Here is a 21,065-nt window from a genome sequence, read left to right on the forward strand (position 1 = left end):
CTTTTTTAGGTACTAATAGAAGATTGTATCCCAGTCCTGAAGAGATATGCCAAAGAAGAAAGAATGTTTGATTATGTAATTAACGACTTGACAGCTATTCCAATCTCCACATCTCCAGAAGAAGGTTGTTTTTTAAACTTATATTGTATTTCTTCTTTGTTTTCCTATTAAAAATAATACTTTGGGGGCATTTTTCTGAATAAGTAGAAAGCTCAAATTGGGGAAGAGAATTGTCTATTCATGCAGATCTGCTTTCAACAGACTTACTCCAGCCTCCATAGGTTCTAGTGGAAAATCTGAAGGGAGGACCAGACATCTCACAACAGTGGTTAGTGTGCAGTGTGCAAGGATAGGAATGGAATGTTTAGGCATGGACCTTGGTCGCACCACCTTTGCCCCCAACCACCCACTTCAGTCCATTTACAGCCAGTTTTCCTTCTCCGCTGGCCCTTTCATGGCCAATGGGCCCCTGCCCTTTGTCCCTGCCCATTCTCCCAGACACCATTTGAACTGGGCCTTTGGCTCATGGGACAAATAGCCCCCAGCCAATCGAGTGGCAGGCAGAAGCAATCTGCATGTGATGGGCAGTCACAGGCGCTAGGAGAGGCAGCATGCAATGCAAGATTATTTTTAAAAGTACTGTGACTGCTCCACAGGTTTTGGGGCCTTGCAGATCTGTCACCAGGACTAGAAGGAGGAGGGGTGGTGGGAGTAGCCCCCCAAGGGTCACTGGGGAGGGGGAAGACAGGCAAGAGTATGTTGGGGGGACCAGGGAGGGAGGGAGGGAAGGGTGTCTCAAGGGGCCTTCCCAAAAGCAGCTTGGCTTGCAGCTCAGCTCCAACAAAAGAGGGGCAAAGGAACAAGGCCTGTGTGGCTTTTGGCAATGTTGGGGAAAGCTGGGGGGGGGGGCGGACTGTGGCAGATGAACAGCAATGCTGGCGCGGCTTCTACAATTGGGCATGGGGGGAGGGGCACAGGCGAACAACAAGACTGGCATGGCTTATGCAACTGCAGGAGGCTGGGTGGTTGCGGCAGATGAACGGACATGGTGCATGGCTTGGGTGCAGCTGAACTGCCTGATAGGCATCAGGCTGGAGTGGCAATGGCACGGCTCCCCCAAGCCGTGTGCCACCTCCAATCACTTGCCACACCCCCCCTCTTTCCTACAATTGCATAAGCCACACTGACCTTGCCATTCACCTGCTGCCCTCCCCCATGCCCACTGCAATTGCACAAGCCATGCCAGCCTTGCCATTCTCCTGCACCCCCCATGCCTCCTGCAATCACAGAAACTGTACCTGCCTTGCTGTTCACCTGCTGCATCCTCAGCCACCACCCCCTCCCACAATGCCTGAAGCTGCGCTGGTTCTGCTACTCCCACCACCATTCCCCCTCCCTCCAGTCCTAATGACAAATGTGCAAGGTCCTAAAACTTGAGGAACAGCCACAGTACTTTTTAAATAAAATCTTGCATCGCACGTGCCCCAGCCCTAGCAATCTGCACGCTGCCCCTGCAGCACCTTTGCTTCTGCCAGCCACCTGTTTGGCTTGGGGCTATTTGTCCCATGCAGCCAAAGGCCCGGATCAAAGAGTGTCTGGGCGAATGGGCAGGGACGGAGGGCAAGGGGCCCATTGGCTGTGTAGAATAGCCATGGGAGGGCCAGCGGAGGAGGAAAATTGGCTGTAAATAGGCTGATGTGGGTGGCTGGGGGCGAAGGGGGGCGGCCAAGGGTCTGTGTCTAAACGTCAACCCTGCAAGGATTAAAAACAATAATATAGCAATCCAAATATAATGCCCGAAATAAAAAATAAAGGCCAAGCAAAAACAGGCAGCTTTAACCAGAAGAACGTGACTAATCATCTGATCCAAACATCTGGGGAACAGCCAGGTCCTTAATACCTTACAAAAAGCTGGTACGATTGGGAACATCCAAATCTTTGGTGGGATATGATTGCATTCCTTTGCAATATTTTTGTTATGCATTCCCTTGCAAGATTTATTGTCAATCATATCTTCTGAAAATCTTTTTTGTAGTTGAGTAACTTACTCAACTAGAGAGATAGAACAGGTAAGTGTATATGTGAAATATAGTTATATAAGTATGCATATTAGGGGTATGGAGAAAAAAGCATTATTGGCCCTCACACCTACAAATTATTGATAGATTTTTCTGCAATGCTGGAAACTTTTTAAAATAATTGTTCTATATTTATTAAAATGTTTAAAGGAAGTTCCATGCCTTTATATTTACTGAGTATCCTAAAAATCAAACATGAATCCACTGATGTTGCAAATTGTAGTTGTACTCATCACTTAACATTTATGAATTATTTAATTTCTAATTAAATAATTAGTACGTTTAAATTTAGATTCTACATGGGAGTTTCTACGAATGATTCTGGACCTTTCAATGAGAGTCTTGAAACCTGATGGAAAATATTTCACCCAGGTATGACAGGTGGAATTGTTGTAGATAATGCAACTTTAGGGAATTTTATAAAGAACCTTGTTTAGATGGCTTTGTAGATAGGCATGTTAGAGAGTATTTGGAGTGAAGGGTAATACCAAAGCCTAGCATTAAGTTGTATGCTTCAGAAAGGAGTGAATCAGGAATAGGGATTTTTTTTTTGAGGGTGAGTTCCATCAGAAGCTAAGATTGTTCATTCTCCCTAGTGGTGGAGGCAGCATCCAGACTGGGTTAACCTTCATCCAATCATATTGAGGACTGGGTCTTGTAACAAATTTCAAACTCTGCCCCTTGTTGCTAGGTAGACCCAGCTTTTGACTCAGTCTAATCAAGAGGACAGCTGCGTTATCGCTTTGATCCGTGTTAAAATCAACATCTACACCTGTCAGAATCTAAATTGGTGAAAATTGGCCTACTAGCACCTGCTTGGCTGAGCAGAACGACCGGGCTAAAGGTCCTTGCGACCGGGCTGTATGGTCAGAGCCTCTAAGCCCTGTCAGGGCGTGTAGGCTGACAGCTGTCAAAGGGGACTGAATTGCTGACAAGATCCTGGCTCCCCTGTAACACCGTGGAACCTGCAAGGTTTGTGGAAGCCCTTCCCTTTCACCTCAAAGGCTGCACGTCAAACTGAGACTGTAACTTTAAAGCCAGCCCTTGTAAAAGCCGGGAAACGCTCCGCTGCTCCTTTAACAGTTGAGCGGTGAACTGCGGCTATTTTTAGCTTCCTAATTGACTTTGAAGCCTTTAAATCAACCGCGGAGCGACCCGGGGGACTAAAGAGATTAAAGAACAGCTTAAACGGTGCTTAAAGAGCCAGAGAAAGCTGCTTGTAAGCCTGTTACCAGGCAGAAGACAAGGGGGATAGTGGCAGTTTAAAAAGAGCGCGAAGCGCCATTTTTGAACAGCTGTCAGTGACTTCAAAATGGCTACCGTCAGTTCGCAACCGCTCAATTTGACAGCAGAAGCTGCAGCTGAACCTCAGGCTTCACTGACAGGAGAGACAGCTTCTAAACCAAATTCTCCTCCTCAGCCAGTCACTGTTGGAGACAAGGGTTCCAGCACTGGCAACAAAAAGAAGTCTGTTAAGGCAGACAATGTTAAAAAATCAAAAAAGCCAGCCAGCAATGAGAAACAAAAAGAAAAGAAAGCCCATAAAAAGAATTCTTCTCCCAAGGCCTTTGACAAGCCAATCCAGAATCAGGGTCAATTATCTCTCCTGCTCTCCCCTGGGGACAGACTGTATAGGGACAACCCTGTTAACCCTATATTCCCCATAGACATTTCTAATATTTGGGGATCAGCTCAAACACCACTAACTCCCATGGCTGGCAGTGGGGTTGAATTACCACCAATGGTACAGAGGATGGATTCTTTACCCTCCACCTCCAATCCTTTAAACCAGCCACAAGGAGGCTATGCTCCCATGCTCTTGCCAAACTTTCAAGAGATTATTGCCTCTGCTATTTCTCAAGGCATCTCGGCCAGCTTCCAGCAGCAACAGAACTTTGCGCTCAGGCAAATGCCTACCTCCTCCACTATTCCACCTGTTCCAGCCCAGGCTCCTCTCTCTACTGAGGCTGTGGCGTCTGATTTGGAGGACATGAACCAATCCTCAGAGTCTGAGGATGGTGAACTACGGGAGGCAGAGTTATCTGAAGATGAGGGCAGGGAATCTGATCAGAAATCCTTCTCTGGCCTTTTCCCTCCTGCCTTGTTCCCTTCTCTACTCTACAAGACCAAGGCGGCCTCCAAGATAGGTCCTCAACCCACAGTGACCGTGCCTCGACTTACGACCGTGTCTGCAGAGTCCTTGTATGCAGAACAAGCGCCCCCGACTGACACCATTCCAATGCCTAAAGTTTTCGTGGACACAATCCAGAAACAGTGGGCTACCCCTACCTCAGGGCCTAACCCATTGGCCACTGATAGGAAATTCTTTAATGTTGCCAACGAGCTAGCCCAGTTCCTTGCGGTTCCTCCTATTGACGCTCCGGTGATCGTCCTATACACACCGGCACACATGCCAGGGGCTCCGGAAGACGTCCTCAAACCAGAGGAGAAGAAAGCAGACCTGACCCTACAAAGGGGTCATCAGGCGGCTGCCTGGGCGGTAAAAGCTGCCACTACAGCTTCCTTCTTTATCCGCCCTTGTCTACTGTGGCTCCAAGAACTGCAGCAGCACATCTCTGTCTCTGATGTCAGGGCCCACCAGGACGTTGCCAAGCTGGTGGCTGCAATTCAATTTGCGTCTGATGCTACCCTAACCTCCGCCAGGTTCGTGGCCAGGGCCATGGCCTCATCTGTGGCTTCCAGGAGATTGCTGTGGCTTCGTCAGTGGCAGGCCGATGCTCGCCACAAGTGGAAGCTGGCTTCTGCCCCCTTCAAGGGGGGGTCTCTTTTCGGGGACGCCTTGGAGCCCTTCCTGATCGAAAATAAAGAAAAAAGGAAGGTCCTTCCCTCTGCCCCAAAGAAGGGCTTCAACCGCCAGTCACCTTATAACAGGCGCTCCTCCTTTCGGAGCCAGGAACCCGGTTCGTCATTTCGGAACCAGGAATATGGTTCCTTCTTTCGGGGGGCGGACTATGGGACCCAAGGGTATAGGGGAGGCTATGCCCCCAGGCAGAGGTCTCAACCTGACCGTTTCCAACGGGGAAAATCTGCCAGGCGGCCCTTTCGAGGAGGGGGGGGTCGCTACTATCGTAGAACCTAGACCCCCCGCATCCAGTTGCCCCATCGGAGGTAGGTTAGCCAGGTTTGCCCACGTTTGGGAGGCTACTACCTCTGACGAATGGGTCAGAACCACAGTTAGGCAAGGGCTTGCCCTTGAGTTTATCTCCAACCCCCCTAGTTCCTACAGGGCCTGCCCAGTTTCCTCCAACCCAGCTCGCAGGCGTCTCATGTTGGAGGCCATCCAACATCTACTTGACATTTCGGCCATACAACCGGTTCCAACCGATGAACGCGGGCTGGGGTTTTATTCCATCCTCTTTGTCATTCCAAAGGCCTCGGGGGGCTGGAGAGCTATTTTGGATCTTAAAAGATTAAACCGGTTTATTTGTTACAAGCGTTTTAAAATGCATTCCTTACATACTATTCTGAACTCCATCAGACAGGGAGACTGGTTGTGTTCCATTGACTTAACGGAGGCCTACCTCCATGTCCCTATTTTACCACAGCATAGGCAGTTCCTTCGTTTTGAGTATTCAGGTCATCATTTTCAATACACTGCCCTCCCCTTTGGTCTATCCTCAGCTCCTCGGGTCTTTACAAAGATCCTGGCTGCCTTGATTGCGGCTCTCAGGGAAGTTCCTATTCGCCTCCAGGCCTACCTGGATGATATACTTATCCAGTCTTCATCCCCACGTCAGGCACGAAGGGACCTTGCGTCCACTATGCAGGCACTTCAGGAACACGGTTTTTCCATCAATGTACCCAAGAGTAATCTACATCCGTCCACCAGGTTGGTGCACTTGGGAGCGTTGATTGATACAGAGGTATGCCAGGTGTACTTGTCTCGTGAGAGGCAGGACAATATTAGAGCCTTAGCAGGCCAGGCGGCCATAGCACACAGGTGCTCCTTGGCTTCTCTATCTAAATTGCTGGGTACCATGGTGTCAGCCATTGGAATTGTCCCGTGGGCTCGGTTACACTCACGACGCCTACAATGGTTCCTCTTGCCGTTTCAGAGGAAACTCGTGAGCTGCTCCCTGGCCAAGGTCCTGGTCCCGGCGGAGGTCAAGCGTTCACTCGGTTGGTGGACGTCTCCAGCACTTTCAAAAGGTCTTCTTTTCAAGGATCAGGACTTCCTAACTGTTACCACGGATGCCAGCCTCTTCGGCTGGGGTGCGACCTTCCAAACGCAGGTAGCGCAGGGCCAGTGGGACCAGGAAGCCAGAACACACAATATCAACTGGCTAGAGTTGAGGGCGGTCCATCTGGCACTCCGTCAGTTCCTCCCAGGGGTGACGGGAAAACATGTGTTGGTGCTCACGGACAACGTATCAGCAAAGGCTCACATAAACCGTCAGGGGGGCACCAAATCTCGAGCCCTCATGGACGAAGCCATGAGACTGGGCCTCTGGGCGGAAAAACACTTGTTGTCCCTCACCGCGGAACACATCTCTGGGGTGGACAATGTACAGGCAGACTGGCTCAGTCGCGAGACTCTGGACAATGCCGAGTGGCAACTCCACCCCTCAATTTTCCAGGACATTGTGGACAGGTTTGGCGTGCCTGTGATAGACCTCTTTGCCACCCCACAGAACAGCCACCTTCCCAGGTTTTTCTCCCGGTACACGGCGTATCGGTCAGAGGGGGTGGATGCCCTGAGGTGCTCATGGCCTACGGGCCTCCTATATGCCTTCCCGCCTCTACCCCTTTTGCCCAGGGTCATTCAGAAGGTCCTGAGGGAGAAGGCCGAGGTGGTGTTGGTAGCTCCATACTGGCCTCGCAGGACTTGGTTCGCCGATCTGCGAACTCTTTCAGTGGACAGGCCCTGGAGAATACCTTGGGACAGGATATCGCTCCGTCAGGGGTCACTGGAACATCCAGACCCGCAGTGGTTCCAGTTGACCGCCTGGCGTTTGAGCGGGGCATCCTGAGGAGTGACAGTTTCTCTCCCAAGGTTATTGCAACTATTCAGGCCGCCAGGCGCCCGTCCACAGATAGAATATACAATGCTACCTGGAGAATTTTCTGTTCTTGGTGTGCGGGTAAGGCCTTGGACCCAATCAAGGTCACGATACCACAGCTATTAGAGTTCCTACAGGAAGGGTTGGATAAGGGGCTGGCACCAAACACCATCCGAAGACAAGTGGCAGCCATTTCATCAGTTTTCGCTTGCAAGGGGTCCCCTTCCCTGGCTCAGCTGCCCATGGTACGTAGTTTTCTCAGGGGGGCATCCAATCTTAAGCCCCCTGCAGTCCATAGATACCCTTCCTGGGATTTGACCAAGGTCCTTGAAGCCTTGACCAAGGATCCCTTTGAACCCCTGCAGGAGGTGTCACTCAGGTTTCTATCTCTAAAGGTATCCTTTCTGGTGGCCATAACTTCAGCTCGTCGCATTTCGGAGTTGCAGGCTCTTTCGTCCAGGAAAGAACTGTGCGTTTTCCATACAGACCGGGTGGTCTTGCGCCTGGACCCCTCCTTCGTCCCAAAGGTGTGCTCCTGCTTCCATAGGACTCAGGAGGTTGTTCTCCCCAACTTCTGTCCCCATCCGACCCACCCTCTGGAGCACAAGTGGCACACTTTGGACGTCAGGAGGGCCCTCGAGATCTACTTACAACGTACAGCTGCAACTCGGAAATCCGATGCTCTGTTTGTCTCATTTCAGCCCACTTCGCTGGGCAACAAGGTCTCGGCCCCTACCATAGGCAGGTGGTTAAAGGCCTGCATCTCAACGGCCGACCAGTCTCAATCTCTTCCAGCGCCTGCCAGGGTCACAGCGCATTCTACCAGAAGCGCTTCAACATCAGCTGCATGGGCGGCTCAGGCGTCCCTGCAGGAAATCTGCAGAGCAGCCACTTGGGCTACACCCAATGCATTTATTAAACATTACAAAATGGATTCGTTTGCATCAGCGGAGGCGGCATTTGGTCGCAGGGTGCTGCAATCGGTGGTCGGGGCTGATGCTTCCTTATCACAGTCCTAGACCCACCCTGGGACACCTAGGCTTTGGTACGTCCCAGTCTGGATGCTGCCTCCACCACTAGGGAGAAAGGGCATTGGTACTTACCTGAGACGCCTCTTCTCCTAGGGTGGAGGCAGCATCCAGCCCCTCCCTGGTAGGAATGTGTGGTTCCTTACTTTTTAATACGTGTCATGGTTTCTTTCTGGTTATTCCATGTTGTTCTGGTTGTTACATGTTGAATTAAAAAAAAAAAAAGAATGTCGTGTTGGTTCTGTCAAGGAATGGGTGTGCCCTATGGAGTCGGCAAGTCATGGTGGAAAGGGTACAGGTATGTGCTATTTAAAGGCGATAACGCACTGGGTCTATTACATTTCTTCGTCAAAAGCTGGGTCTACCTAGCAACAAGGGGCGGAGTTTGAAATTTGTTACAAGACCCAGTCCTCAATATGATTGGATGAAGGTTAACCCAGTCTGGATGCTGCCTCCACCCTAGGAGAAGAGGCGTCTCAGGTAAGTACCAACGCCCTTTCTCTTGAAATGGAAAAATCCTGGGAGCCCCACTTTTAATGGAATATTTGCCAGAATTACTTAATTGCATTTCTTCCACAGGGATAATTTTTTTTTCTTTGGTTAAAGTAAAGTTAGACAGAGGTATCCTACTTTAAATGTATGAGATATATATCCTGCATGATTTGTTTGTTTGTTTGAGACAGTGTTGACTCCTGGTGACTACCTAGAGAGGTCCTTGCAGTTTTCTTGGCAAAATTTCAGAAGTGGCTTGCTGTTACTTTTTTCCGAGGAACTGAGAAAGAGTGACTGGCCCAATGTCAGCCAGTTGGCTTCATGACTAAGGCAGAACTAGAACTCACATCTTCCAATTTTTAGCCTTATGTCTTAACCACTATACCAAACTACCTCCAACCTAGGAGAAAATCATTTGCATTCCAGAAATTTTGCTAAACTGTTTTGAGCCAGCTACATTTTGTCAACCAAATTCCAAATCATTGATTTTTCCAACTATTTGCGTCATCTACCCTCCTCCTCTCATTGCTGCCATTCAAGTCCCAGCTTGACATATCCTTTGACCCAATCAATCTTTGCCCAATCTTTCCAAAACTTTTGATTAATTATGTTTCAAGTTACACTCTCTCATGCCTCTGAAATGTGGAGACAAATTGTTCATGACTAGTTTTACTATAATTTTAAGTTACTCATAAGTGTCAAGAACCCCAGTTAAGAAGAAAAGTTTTATTATATATATAATCTATTTGATTTATATTCTGCCTTTATTTCAGCAGCTTAAGAGTTCCTCCTTTTTTCCCCACTAAACAACCCTGGGCTAAGAGGGAGTGACTGACCTAATGTCACTTATTGAGACTCTGGTCTTCTGTTGCCTAGTGCACTTCTTTAACTGATGGCATTTATTAGATTTTTTTTTAAAAAAAACTATGGTGTGCAGAACTACCATTGGTCTCAAATAATGCAAAAAGTTCTCCATTTTTATTAATCATTGAAAATAATATCTTTTAGTTTAAAAAGCACTAGGATAAGTAACAGCACTAGGAGACATAAAAATTCATAATTATTGCTAAAATGTAATTGAGTCATTTTTAAAATTAATTATATACTGATTAAATTATGGTTGTGCTGAGTTTAACTAAAAATTTAAAATTAAGCATTGCATTGTTCTGATGTGCTGTGGCTTATATTGTGCTGTGGCTTATTTTTTTTTTTTATTGTGCTTAACTATAATAACATACCACAACTCTGGCTTAGTGTATAAAATTTGATAGCTTATTTACTGGTGCCTGAATACCATTTCACTCCATTATTGAATGTGACCACTAGATGGAGTTTTATTACTAAAAATGTCAACTAACAAATTCAGTGACTGGAACTATATGGTACATTTAAATTAAGTTGTGAGTGGTGTAATCTGATAAGACTGTGGCAGTATTAGCTTTTTCATAGAATGATAGTCTTTAAAATCTTAAATATTTATTAGATCACAAATACACTTGATGTAATAAAAATACACAACCTTGTCAGGCTATTATTTATATTAGCATTATTACGAATTAAATATGCTCTGTGGTTCTCAAAGTTTTTAATTTTCAGTGTTGCCAAAATATCCATTTTTTAAAAAAAAATCTGAAAATGCATAGGACTATAATTATAAAAGTATAGTTTAATGTTTTATACCACATATTTATGTCATTATCCCACCTTGTTATATTAGATAAAATCAAGGGAATGAACATACCTAGAACCCTTGCTTCCTGCTTTCCCACAACAGTTACCCCTATGAGGTGGATTGGGCTGAGAAGAAGCGTCTGGTGCAAAGTTACTTAGCCATTTTTTATGCATAAGTGTCAAGTAATTAAGCTCCCCATTAGGAGAGCGAGTATGCAGAGAAGCGTAATGAGAGTGGTATGGAATAACACACACAAACCAGCATACAGGGACACTGAATAGTATAAAAATATAGTAGTTTACTATGTAGAAATATAGAAGTATTCAGAGTCCGGTTAACAGTCCAAGTCATACACGGTTCAGTAATTCAGTTATCAAAATAGTCAGTCTAGCACACAAAATAGCTAACAGCAACAAACTATAATACCTCACTATACACCGACCAGCTTCTAACAAACAGAAAGAGCTAACAACCATTCTGGCTCCCTCTTATGGCTGCTTGAGGTAACAAACCAATTACATCTCCTAATCATTTAAAGTAACAGTAAAGTAATCATAGCTTATATACATTGGCAAGCCAAGCCTAGGGTTACATCCCTAACATTCTCTCCTCTTGGGTTATCAATGTATTTACACACAACTTCACATTCTCAGTCTATAATCATCACAATAATGATTTATAACACACAATACAGTACATAATGTAGGTTCAAGATACAATTGCATAATGCATCCCTTATCATACATAGAACCTTTTATATCAACATCGCCAAAACTCCTAACTCATCGGGGTTTGCATAATTTCCATCCATAATGGTTTACATAATTCCCATTCACTCCAGTTTTACGCTTATATACCCGTTTGCATCCCCTTGCATATTTATTTGAAGGTAAATCAGTCTTGTCAAGCACTCCCAGATCCTGCAATGACCTAAACTCACTGTTCATTGCGGCTTGCCCTACTTTTTTATCCTCAGTTGGATACGTAGTCAGTTCATTGTATTCAGCAGGTACCTTTTCCACCTTACATGCAACAGATGCCTGATACCTATCAGGTGGCCGCGTTACACGGGTTGACCTTCTGGGTAACTCAGGGCTGATAGGTGGACTATCCTGAACGTCGTCCTGCTTTATCACTTCCTCCTCCTGAGTAGACTCCTTCCCTTCATCACTCGTTTCTGGTATTCCTGATACATTATTTTGATCTACTCGGGTTTCAATTATTACATCGTTGTTTATTTCCACTTTATCCCAACCAACATGTTCTAAAAACTTCACATTTGCACTGTGATAGATCTTAATTGTCCCACGTTCCCAGAACCTATAAGATTTATGGTTTGATTCATAACCAACAAATATTAACTACCTTGCACGAGTTTGTCCCTTTAACCTAATCTGTGCTGGAATATGAACCCATGCAGGAACTCCAAATGTATGCAAGTAGCTCAAATCAGGTTTCTTACTATGCCAACGAGTAAATGGTACCTCTCCAGTAGAAGCATTTACAACGTTGTTCAGTAAATGATTAGCACACATCATGGCTTCACCCCATAATGTTTCAGGCAATCCTGAATCGGCTAACATGGTTCTAGTCATGGCTTGTAATGTTTGCCCTCTTCATTCTACAAATGAATTATATTGAGGTCTATAAGGAGCAGAATGTTTATGCTCAATACCAGCTGTTTTTAACATAGTTTGGAACTTATAATTTGTAAACTCCATCCCATTATTAGTAACTTTAGTAATAACCTTGGCTTTTATCTTTCTTTCCGCAAATCTCAGCCAATAAAAAAATTGTTGAAATGTTTCCGTCTTATCTTTCATTAAATAGCAGAAACCATATCTTGAGTAATGATCCATGATACTCAAAACATATCAGGCACCTCCCAAACTGGGTTTTATAGGTCCAATTAGATCAGCAAAAATAACTTCTAAAGGTTCCTTCATTTTAAACCCATTATATCTGTTTGCTGGAGTAACCCTGCTCTTTTCCTTACTACATACATTACAATTTAAATGCTTACTGCAAGGTTTTAATTTTACTCCCTCTGACAACTTTACAGTTTGTTGCAGCGTCTTGAAATTAATATGCCCCATACGCCTATGTAGCAGATGTATGCATTCATCATGTGGCTTCACATTGTCATACACTGAATTGGCAGTATGGTCATCAGTTATAATATATAAACCATTTGTTAATTTTGCAGTAATCCTATTACCTTCCTTTTCTATGATACATTTATCTCCCCTAAAGGTTACTACATAGCCAATCTTAACTAGAGTTCTTACTGATAACAAATTAAATTTCAGTTTAGGTATATACAACATGGATAAATGCTCATTTACAAATGAACACCTTACCATGCCTTCACTAGATGCATTCACCCTCCATCCATTTGCCAAAGATACATGTTGCTTGCTGGCAGACATTTTTATAAAACAATTCTTATTTCTAGTAATGCACTGTGATGCTCCACTATCAACAACCCATGAATCATGGCTTATTGGTGCATTTCTAGAGATAGTTAAAGTAGACATACTTAAGTTGACATTGGCAGTTTTCTTAGTCTTTCTAGTATTCTGTTGTTTAGCATGATTACAGAATTTAGCTATATGTCCCTTAGCCCCACAAGAAAAACATCTTCTAACAGTATAGGCAGTTGAAGGTGACTCTTCATGTTGTGGTGGTTTCTCTCTCAGTTGCTCTCTTTCCAACCTTCTTCTGGACTCTTCCAACAGGCATGCAGTTACGTCAGTCAATGTTAGTTCATTTCGGATTAGGACCTCGAGGGACGATACAAAATCATCATAACTCTCATCCAGTGATGACAGAATGATGTAAATTTGATGTAACTCTGAGAAAATAAGGTCTTTTTCATGTAGCTCTTGGAAAACTCATTTTATAAAGTTTAAATGAGCTAACATATCTCCACCCTTCAGAAGACGTGCCCTAAACAGTTTTCGGGTAAGATGTATATGTACACCTACAGTGTCACATACATATACCGTGTTTCCCCGAAAATACGCCAGGGGCTTATTTTCTTTTGCCCCACGAAATATGCCCTTGGGTTTATTATCAGGGAGGGCTTATTGTTTTGGGGCTGCCGGGTGGCTGCTCCCTTGTGAACTGGCTCCCGAAGTGCCGGGCACAGCCTCAGGGGCAAAGCAGCCATGAGGTAACCATGCTCACGAGCTGCCGCCCTGCAAATCCCCTCTCCAGCCGGGAAGAGCGCCATTCACTGACCTAGGAGGTAATCCCTAAGGTGCCAAGCCATGTGGCGCTCTGCCCGCTCCCCAGCTCCTGCGGCTTTGCACATTCGGGATACCCCCTAGGTCAGTGCATGGAGCTCTGCCCGGCTGGAGAAGGGGGTTGCGCGAGCGCCTGTTCCGCTCGCAGCTTCACCAAGCCCTTGCCAGGCTCTCCCAGGCCACCGCCGCTGGCTGCTGCTGCCCGCCGCCGCCGCCCCGCTCCGCTCCGCGCAACTTCAAAACTCGGGGCCGAGTCTTTCAGCATCGGCCGCTCTAGGAGTGCTCTCTATGGTGGGCCGGCTGCTGGAAGACTCCCTGTCCAGCAGCCAGCCCACCATAGAGAGCACTCCTAGAGCGGCCGATGCTGAAAGACTCGGCCCCGAGTTTTGAAGTTGCGCGGAGCGGGGCGGCGGCGGCGGCGGGCAGCAGCAGCCAGCGGCGGTGGCCTGGGAGAGCCTGGCAAGGGCTTGGTGAAGCTGCGAGCGGAACAGGCGCTCGCGCAACCCCCTTCTCCAGCCGGGCAGAGCTCCATGCACTGACCTAGGGGGTATCCCGAATGTGCAAAGCCGCAGGAGCTGGGGAGCGGGCAGAGCGCCACATGGCTTGGCACTTTAGGGATTACCCCCTAGGTCAGTGAATGGCGCTCTTCCCGGCTGGAGAGGGGATTTGCCGGGCGGCTGCTCTTGGGCATGATTACCTCATGGCTGCTTCGCCCCTGAGACTGTGCCTGGCTCTTCGGGAGCCAGTTCACAAGGGAGCAGCCGCCCGGCAACTCTCCCCTTCGGCCAGGCAGAACGCCACTCCCCAACCTAGCGGTATCCCGAAGGCAGCAAGCAACGTGAGTGCTCCCCCCCCCCGGCTCCTGCGACTTGGCGCTTTCGGAATAACGCTAGGTCAGTGAGCGGTGCTCTGCCTGGCCGGAGGGGGGGGTTATTTTTGGGGGTGGGCTTATATTTTTGCCCACGCAAAAAATGTGGCATGGGTTTAGTTTCGGGACAGGTTGTATTTTCGGGGAAACACGGTATCTTCTTCAAATTCTCCCAACATCTTGCTGCAGAATTCTCCCCATGAATATGTTGGTCAGTCAACATTAAGACCAATTATACACAATGCTCATTCGTTGCATCGTTGAAACTCTGCTATCTTCTTGGCATCATCCTCGTTATTTGGATCCCAAGAAGTCACGTCCGGTGGATTCTGTACAGCATCCCACAATCCTTCAGTATGCAGAAGTAAGCTGCACTTCATTGACCAGGAAACATACCGGTAGTTTGTTCCATCCAACCGGGTTATCAGTGATAAATTTGCTGATGGTGCATGTGCCATCTTCTCCATAATAGTAAACACTTACAAACTAAACAGCTATCTGTATACTCTATTGCGTATCAACACCAACTCTCTTTTTAGCTATGTCTGGTACATCCTGGGCCCATAACCAGTGTTAAGTAATTAAGCTCAGAGTATTCAGAGTCCAGTTAACAGTCCAAGTCATACACGGTTCAGTAATTCAGTTATCAAAATAGTTGTCAGCGTTCCAAATACCATGCATGAAATCAATCGGAGACCAAGGCAGAATCATCCTTAGCACACAAAATAGCTAACAGTAACAAACTACAATACCTCACTATACACCGACCAGCTTCTAACAAACAGAGAGAGCTGACAACCATTCTGGCTCCCTCTTATGGCTGCCTGAGGTAACAAGCCAATTACATCTCCTAATCATTTAAAGTAACAGTAAAGTAAATCATAGCTTATATACATTGGCAAGCCAAGCCTAGGGTTACATCCCTAACAATAAGGGAGGCCTGGAATTCAGTCTCCTGGTTTCTGGTGCCTGAACTTAAATTAAAGTGGTTTACCGTATTTTCCAGAGTATAAGACGCACCTTTTTTCCTCAAAAAAGAGGCTGAAAATCTGGGTGCATCTTATACACCGAATACAGCATTTGTTTGCCTCCCGAAGCCCCGCCCCTTCACCAAAATGGCCGTGCATACCCTTATGGAGGCTTTCAGAGAGCTCCTGAGGGCTGGGGAGGGCAGAAATGAGCAAAAAACGGGCCTTTTTGCCCCCCCCCCCCGCCCCAGCAGCACTCTATAAGCCTCCATAAGGCTATGCATGCATTTTTTAAATGAAAAACAGGCTGTTTTTTGCTCGTTTTTGCCCCCCCCGGAGCACTCTGCAAGCCCCCCCACAGGCTATTCATGCCTTTTGGGGGGGGGGCGAAATGGGCCCGCTTTCATGAAAAACGGGTCATTTGGGGGAGGTTTGCAGAGTGCAAAAACTTTTTTTTCCTTTTGGAAAGCTTTTTAATGATGAGAATTACATTGTTCAAGTGCTGTGCCAGCAGAAACACCTACCTACCTACTATATTTCTCTCTCTCTATTTCTCTCTCTCTCTATCCCTTTATCTATCTACCTACCTAACTACTCTCTCTCTCCCTACCTATCTACTGTATTTCTCTCTATTTTTCTCTCTCTATCCCTCTACCTGCCTACCTACACACTCTGTCACTGCGTTAATTGGTTTGCCAACTTGTGCTTATATTCTGAGTTATACAGCAGACTGAACTATTTCTTATCTGACAATGATTAATGCGCATGTCAGACATAATACGTCACACATTCTTTACTTTCTTTTCTGATCTTCTGTTCGCCTGCCAAGAAGGACGCAGGCACATAACTCTGTCAAAATGTAGTTAATTGAATTAGCAAAGTTTTGTATTTTTATTTTATTTTGTATTAAAGTGTTTTTATTAGAATATGCTTCGGGTTTTATTTCTGCTTGTTCGGAAGTATGCTATAAGGAATGCCAATATCCTCGCCTCCTTAATTCAGGGTGGAAACCCCCCCTTGACACACTCTCTATCTCTCTCTCTATCTCACTGTCCCTTTACTTACCTACCTAATTACTCTCTCTCTCCCTAACTACCTACTGTATTTCTCTCTCCCTCTCCCTCCCTCTCTCTCCCTCCCTCTCCCTTTATCTACCTACCTACCTAACTACTCTCTCTCCCTACCCATCTACTGTATTTCTCTCTCTCTCTCTCTCTCTCTTTCTTTCTATTTCTCTCTCTCTATCCACCTACCTACCTACCTACACACTATCTATCTATCTATCTATCTATCTATCTATCTATCTATCTATCTATCTCTATTTCTCTCTGTGTCTCACTATCCCTTTACCTACCTAACTACTCTCTCTCTTCCTACCTACCTACTGTATTTCTCTCTCTTTCTCTCCCTGTCTATCCCTCTATCTACCTACCTACTTTTTTAAAAAAATTGCCTCTTCAAAACCTTGGTGCATCTTATACTCTGAAAAATATTGTACTTCAATTTTATAATTTGTTATAAGTTGTTTTCATTTTATTTTATACATTAAAGCGAGGGAAGGAAAGAAAGAAAGAGATAGAGAGCGAAAAAAGAAAGAAAGGAAAGAAAGGAAAGAAAGAAAGAAAGAAAGAAAGAAAGAAAGAAAGAAAGAAAGAAAGAGAAGGCCACCTTTCAGAACAATTGCTATAGTAAAAATTACAAGATTTTTGGACATTTTTGTTTTCCTAGAAAAAAAATATTGGAGAGAACCTGACTTAACTGTTTTGTTCATCAAGCCCTATAGTTCCATAATGGCTGCTGAGATTCATATGCCAAAGTATGACATGAAAATCTACTCTTGTATATATAGGAATTCAAGTAGATAATTAAAAGTTCTGGAAGTTACTATTCAAGGTTTGCTTCATGAGGTGTACTCAAGTTCTTAATGTCATTACAATTAGATAGTTGAAATTTAGACTTCCTAACTTAGCGTTTTCTGGGGTTATTGAGAATAAAAATCTCATTATTATCCCTATCTAGAATGGCAAGATAAGGAATTCAGCCGGGGTACATGATTTTTACAGAGGTATTTTCCATCCTAATACCTTTGTGCATTAAATTCTAAAGGAGGAGCATCAATGTTTAAAGAGACGTGGACTATTCAACCTCCTCATCTTTAAAAAGCCACATAAGACCAGCTAGAAATATAGTATTGTTACAGGAGAAGGTGTGGCCAATATTTAGTGAGCCTTACAAAAGATTTAGAGGTAAATAAATGCTTCAGAAGGTTTTCCTTAAAAAAATTCCTCCCGTCTAAATTATGTTAGTGAAATGCACTCATTTTCCTTTTAAATTACAGCTGCAATCAGTTCCAGATGTTAATTGTCCATATGTGAGCCACATTGCCCATTTTGAAGTCCTATATTCTTGTTGATTTGCAACACCAATAGTTTTACATTGTAATATTGACCTGAATTAACAAAGCACCCTATCATATCCACATACTTGATTGTATTAGAGATTTTGTTTCATTAGTGGAAAGATTTGAAATGACATGATACTTTTATTTAGAAAACATTCACCAATGTAAGGTAGAGAAATGTATAAGTGTGTTAACAGAAGCATTTAAATCTCTTTCAGGCATTGCACACAGCATGCTTTGTGTAGACTTTCAGGACAGATCTTGCATGCACCCCACTTTAGCTGCCAACTGTAAGAAGCTTTTCAGGGTTGAATCTTTCTTCCATCTCACATTCATTTTCCCTTAAAGCACAGTATACATAATTTTACAGATGTTTTGATGAATATATAAGAGCATAAATTACAAACAAATCATCCTAAAGCATGAATTTATACAGATCAAATGTAGTGGAATATTACTTGTTCTTGATATAAATACTGTTAGAGAAAAGAAATTTATGAACTTTGCTAAATGCCGTGTTGTATATTGACTATCTTAAATAATTACATTTTTCATTCATCTAATTTGTTTTGCCCGCTGTCTCTTCTGGTTTGCTTATTTTTGAAGATGATTAGAATTTGTTAACAAGAATGATGGTCTATTAAACAAGACTTTAGATTACTCACATTGTATAGATTTGGTCATGCCATTAAACAACTTCAGCATGTTGTCCGATAAATTATCTAGTGCCTTTTTTCTATTTGTGATTTTTAAATTATATGCACGTTATTTATGTACTATTCTACTTAATTTGATGTGGGGAAAATTATATACTTTGGAAAAGACAGCAGAACCAAATAACCATTGCTAATGGTGGTTAATTTTAGATTACTATCCAAACTTAATGTAACATTTTGATCTTGTTTAAATAATATTTTGCTATTATTCTGTAATATTTTTGATAGTTTCCACTGTTTAAATATTAACAAAAATGTGAAATATTTTTTAATTAAAAGACTTTTTAATAGCAGTAAAATAAGAAAATATATCCTTAATTATCTGCTCTTGGAACCTTCATATTCCATTATTCTAATTGCTGTATGCTGTATAAGATTATCCTTTGGCAATATTTAATTGCCTTTGTTGCATTTGATACATTGTCTTGTCTCTATTCTAAAAATGATGTCTTATTTTTTCCTTTTTATGCTTCACCTTGTTGCAATAATCATTATAATATATATTTATAGTTATGCACACTCACAATATAAAGTCTTCTAATAATAAAGAACCAATTCATGAAATGTTTCTTTTTATATAATTGCCTCTGCCCTTCCACTAGATTGTTTGACACACTGTTTTTTCTGTCCTGCTCTTTTGCAGGGAAATTGTGTCAACCTCACGGAAGCCTTATCTCTCTATGAAGAACAGCTTGGCAGATTATATTGTCCTGTTGAATTCTCAAAAGAAGTTGTATGTGTCCCCTCATACATGGAGCTGTATCCTTCAATAAGAAACCATGTTTATTAACAATCCTATTTCAGTTAGTGCCAAACAGTGTTGGGTTGCAGGCGGTACGCCCCGATATGAGCATACTGGAGCCAGTCTGAAGCACCGGATACTGTTCCGGTACGGTGCTCTGAAGGGCCCACCCGCCCGCCCGTGCCCCTTACCTGTGTTTTAAGGCTTATGCGCTTCCGCGCACATGCATGGTGCATACAGTGCCTGCACGATGCTCCGTGGAGCAGCTGGAGCATCGCAGAGGCGCTAAGATACATGCGTGCGCTGTGCGCATCCATGAGGATGCTGCCGGGCCCATTCCAACCGTACCGGTTGGAAGGGAAACCCACCACTAGTGCTAAATCATAGCTGGCTTAAACGGAATGACACATTAAGCCTAAAGTATATTATTACTTAACAGTGTACTGTCTTAATATAAGAAATTCTTGGGCAAGAATTCATAATCCTGCAAATATACAAATATTTGTACCAGTGGTGGGATTCAAGTAATTTAAAAACCGGTTAGTCCTAGTAACAGGTTGGGTGGGCTTAGCTGGGGGGTGGGTCATAACTGAGTGGGCATGACCAACTCGACATCACTCACGGCAAGGTGGTGTGGCACAGGCAGGCCGATGCTGCAGAGACAGGGTGATTTTCTATATACCATTCCGAGCCCCTCCCTCTGGCTGACAAAATAAAATCCCATCTAAAGATCACGGCTCCCTGCCAAGTACATGCTGGCAAAAGGAGACTAGGAGAAAAAAAGAGAAGGGCTGATGGAAACATCCTTGTTTTCCGCTTCCACTGGGCTGTCTGCGCCGCGCTTGATGGAATGGGGAGGTGGGGGGGAAGCAAAAAGCCTACTCAGTCCGTACACACCAGCACACCGGCAAATCTCTCTTCAAGCTTGTTGATTCGGGCATTGGGAGCTTGAGGGGTAGATTAAGTGCCCTGAAGTCGTCTGCTGTTTCTCCAAGCCCAGCTCTGGTTGCAACTGACCACCGGCCAATTTTCTTCTAGCGCTCATGCGGTGAACTTGGCAGCATATTGCATGCTTTTCACTCCAAGCAGCCTGGGCAGGTAAAGGAATGGCTGAGGCAGAGCGATCCTCCTTAGCAAGCTCCAAACTGTTGCTGCTCCTCCAAACCTGGATTCCTTGCTCAGTCATCCTGCGCTCCCTTCTTGCTCCAGGCACCGATTCTCCCATGCGTGCAACCCCCCCAAAACCCTCACAATCATACTCCCTTTCTTTCAGTGCTCGTGCCTGGAACCCAGGAGTGTAGCGGCAGCATATTGCATGCCTTAACAAGCCTGCTGGTTGCCTCTGCAGCCAGATCCGGGCTTGGAGGAGCAGCAGATGGACTTAAGGGGGCACAATCTACCCCTTTTGGAGCTTGTTAAGGAGGACTGTTCTGCCCTAGCCATGCATTTTCCAGCCTGGCCTGCTTGGAGTGAAAAGCATGCAGTATGTTGCTGCTAAGCTCCTGGGTTCCTTGCTGTCACCTGAACCCAGTAGCTTCCCGCAGCATATTGCATGCCTTAACGAGCCCGCTAGTTCCCTCTGCAGTCAGAGCCGGGCTTGGAGGAGCAGCAGATGGACTTAAGGGGGCACAATCTACCCCTCAAGATCCCAATGCCCCAACCGATGAGCTGAAACAGAGATTCGCCATCATGCTGGAATGTACAGATTGAGTGGGCTTTTTGCTTCCCCCCCCCATCTCCCCATCCCGATTCAACGTGGCGCAGACAGTCCAATGGAGGTGGAAAACGGGACATTTCCATCAGCCCCCCCCTTTCCCCCCCTAGCCACTTT

General features: G+C 44.9%; 1 protein-coding gene across 1 annotated transcript in view; it reads left to right on the forward strand.

The window, feature by feature from the left end:
* The window catches only part of SMS (spermine synthase), a 94,898-nt gene that overhangs the window by 66,700 nt on the left and 7,133 nt on the right, over nt 1-21,065 (forward strand). The window contains exons 8-10 of the mRNA XM_081947986.1: nt 10-124; nt 2,371-2,450; nt 19,136-19,251. Of these exons, the coding sequence (XP_081804112.1) occupies nt 10-124; nt 2,371-2,450; nt 19,136-19,251 (311 nt within the window). The remainder of the gene's footprint in view (nt 1-9; nt 125-2,370; nt 2,451-19,135; nt 19,252-21,065) is intronic.

The sequence above is a fragment of the Natrix helvetica genome, assembly GCF_964273705.1.
Source record: "Natrix helvetica genome assembly, chromosome: 3".
NCBI lineage: Eukaryota > Metazoa > Chordata > Lepidosauria > Squamata > Natricidae > Natrix > Natrix helvetica.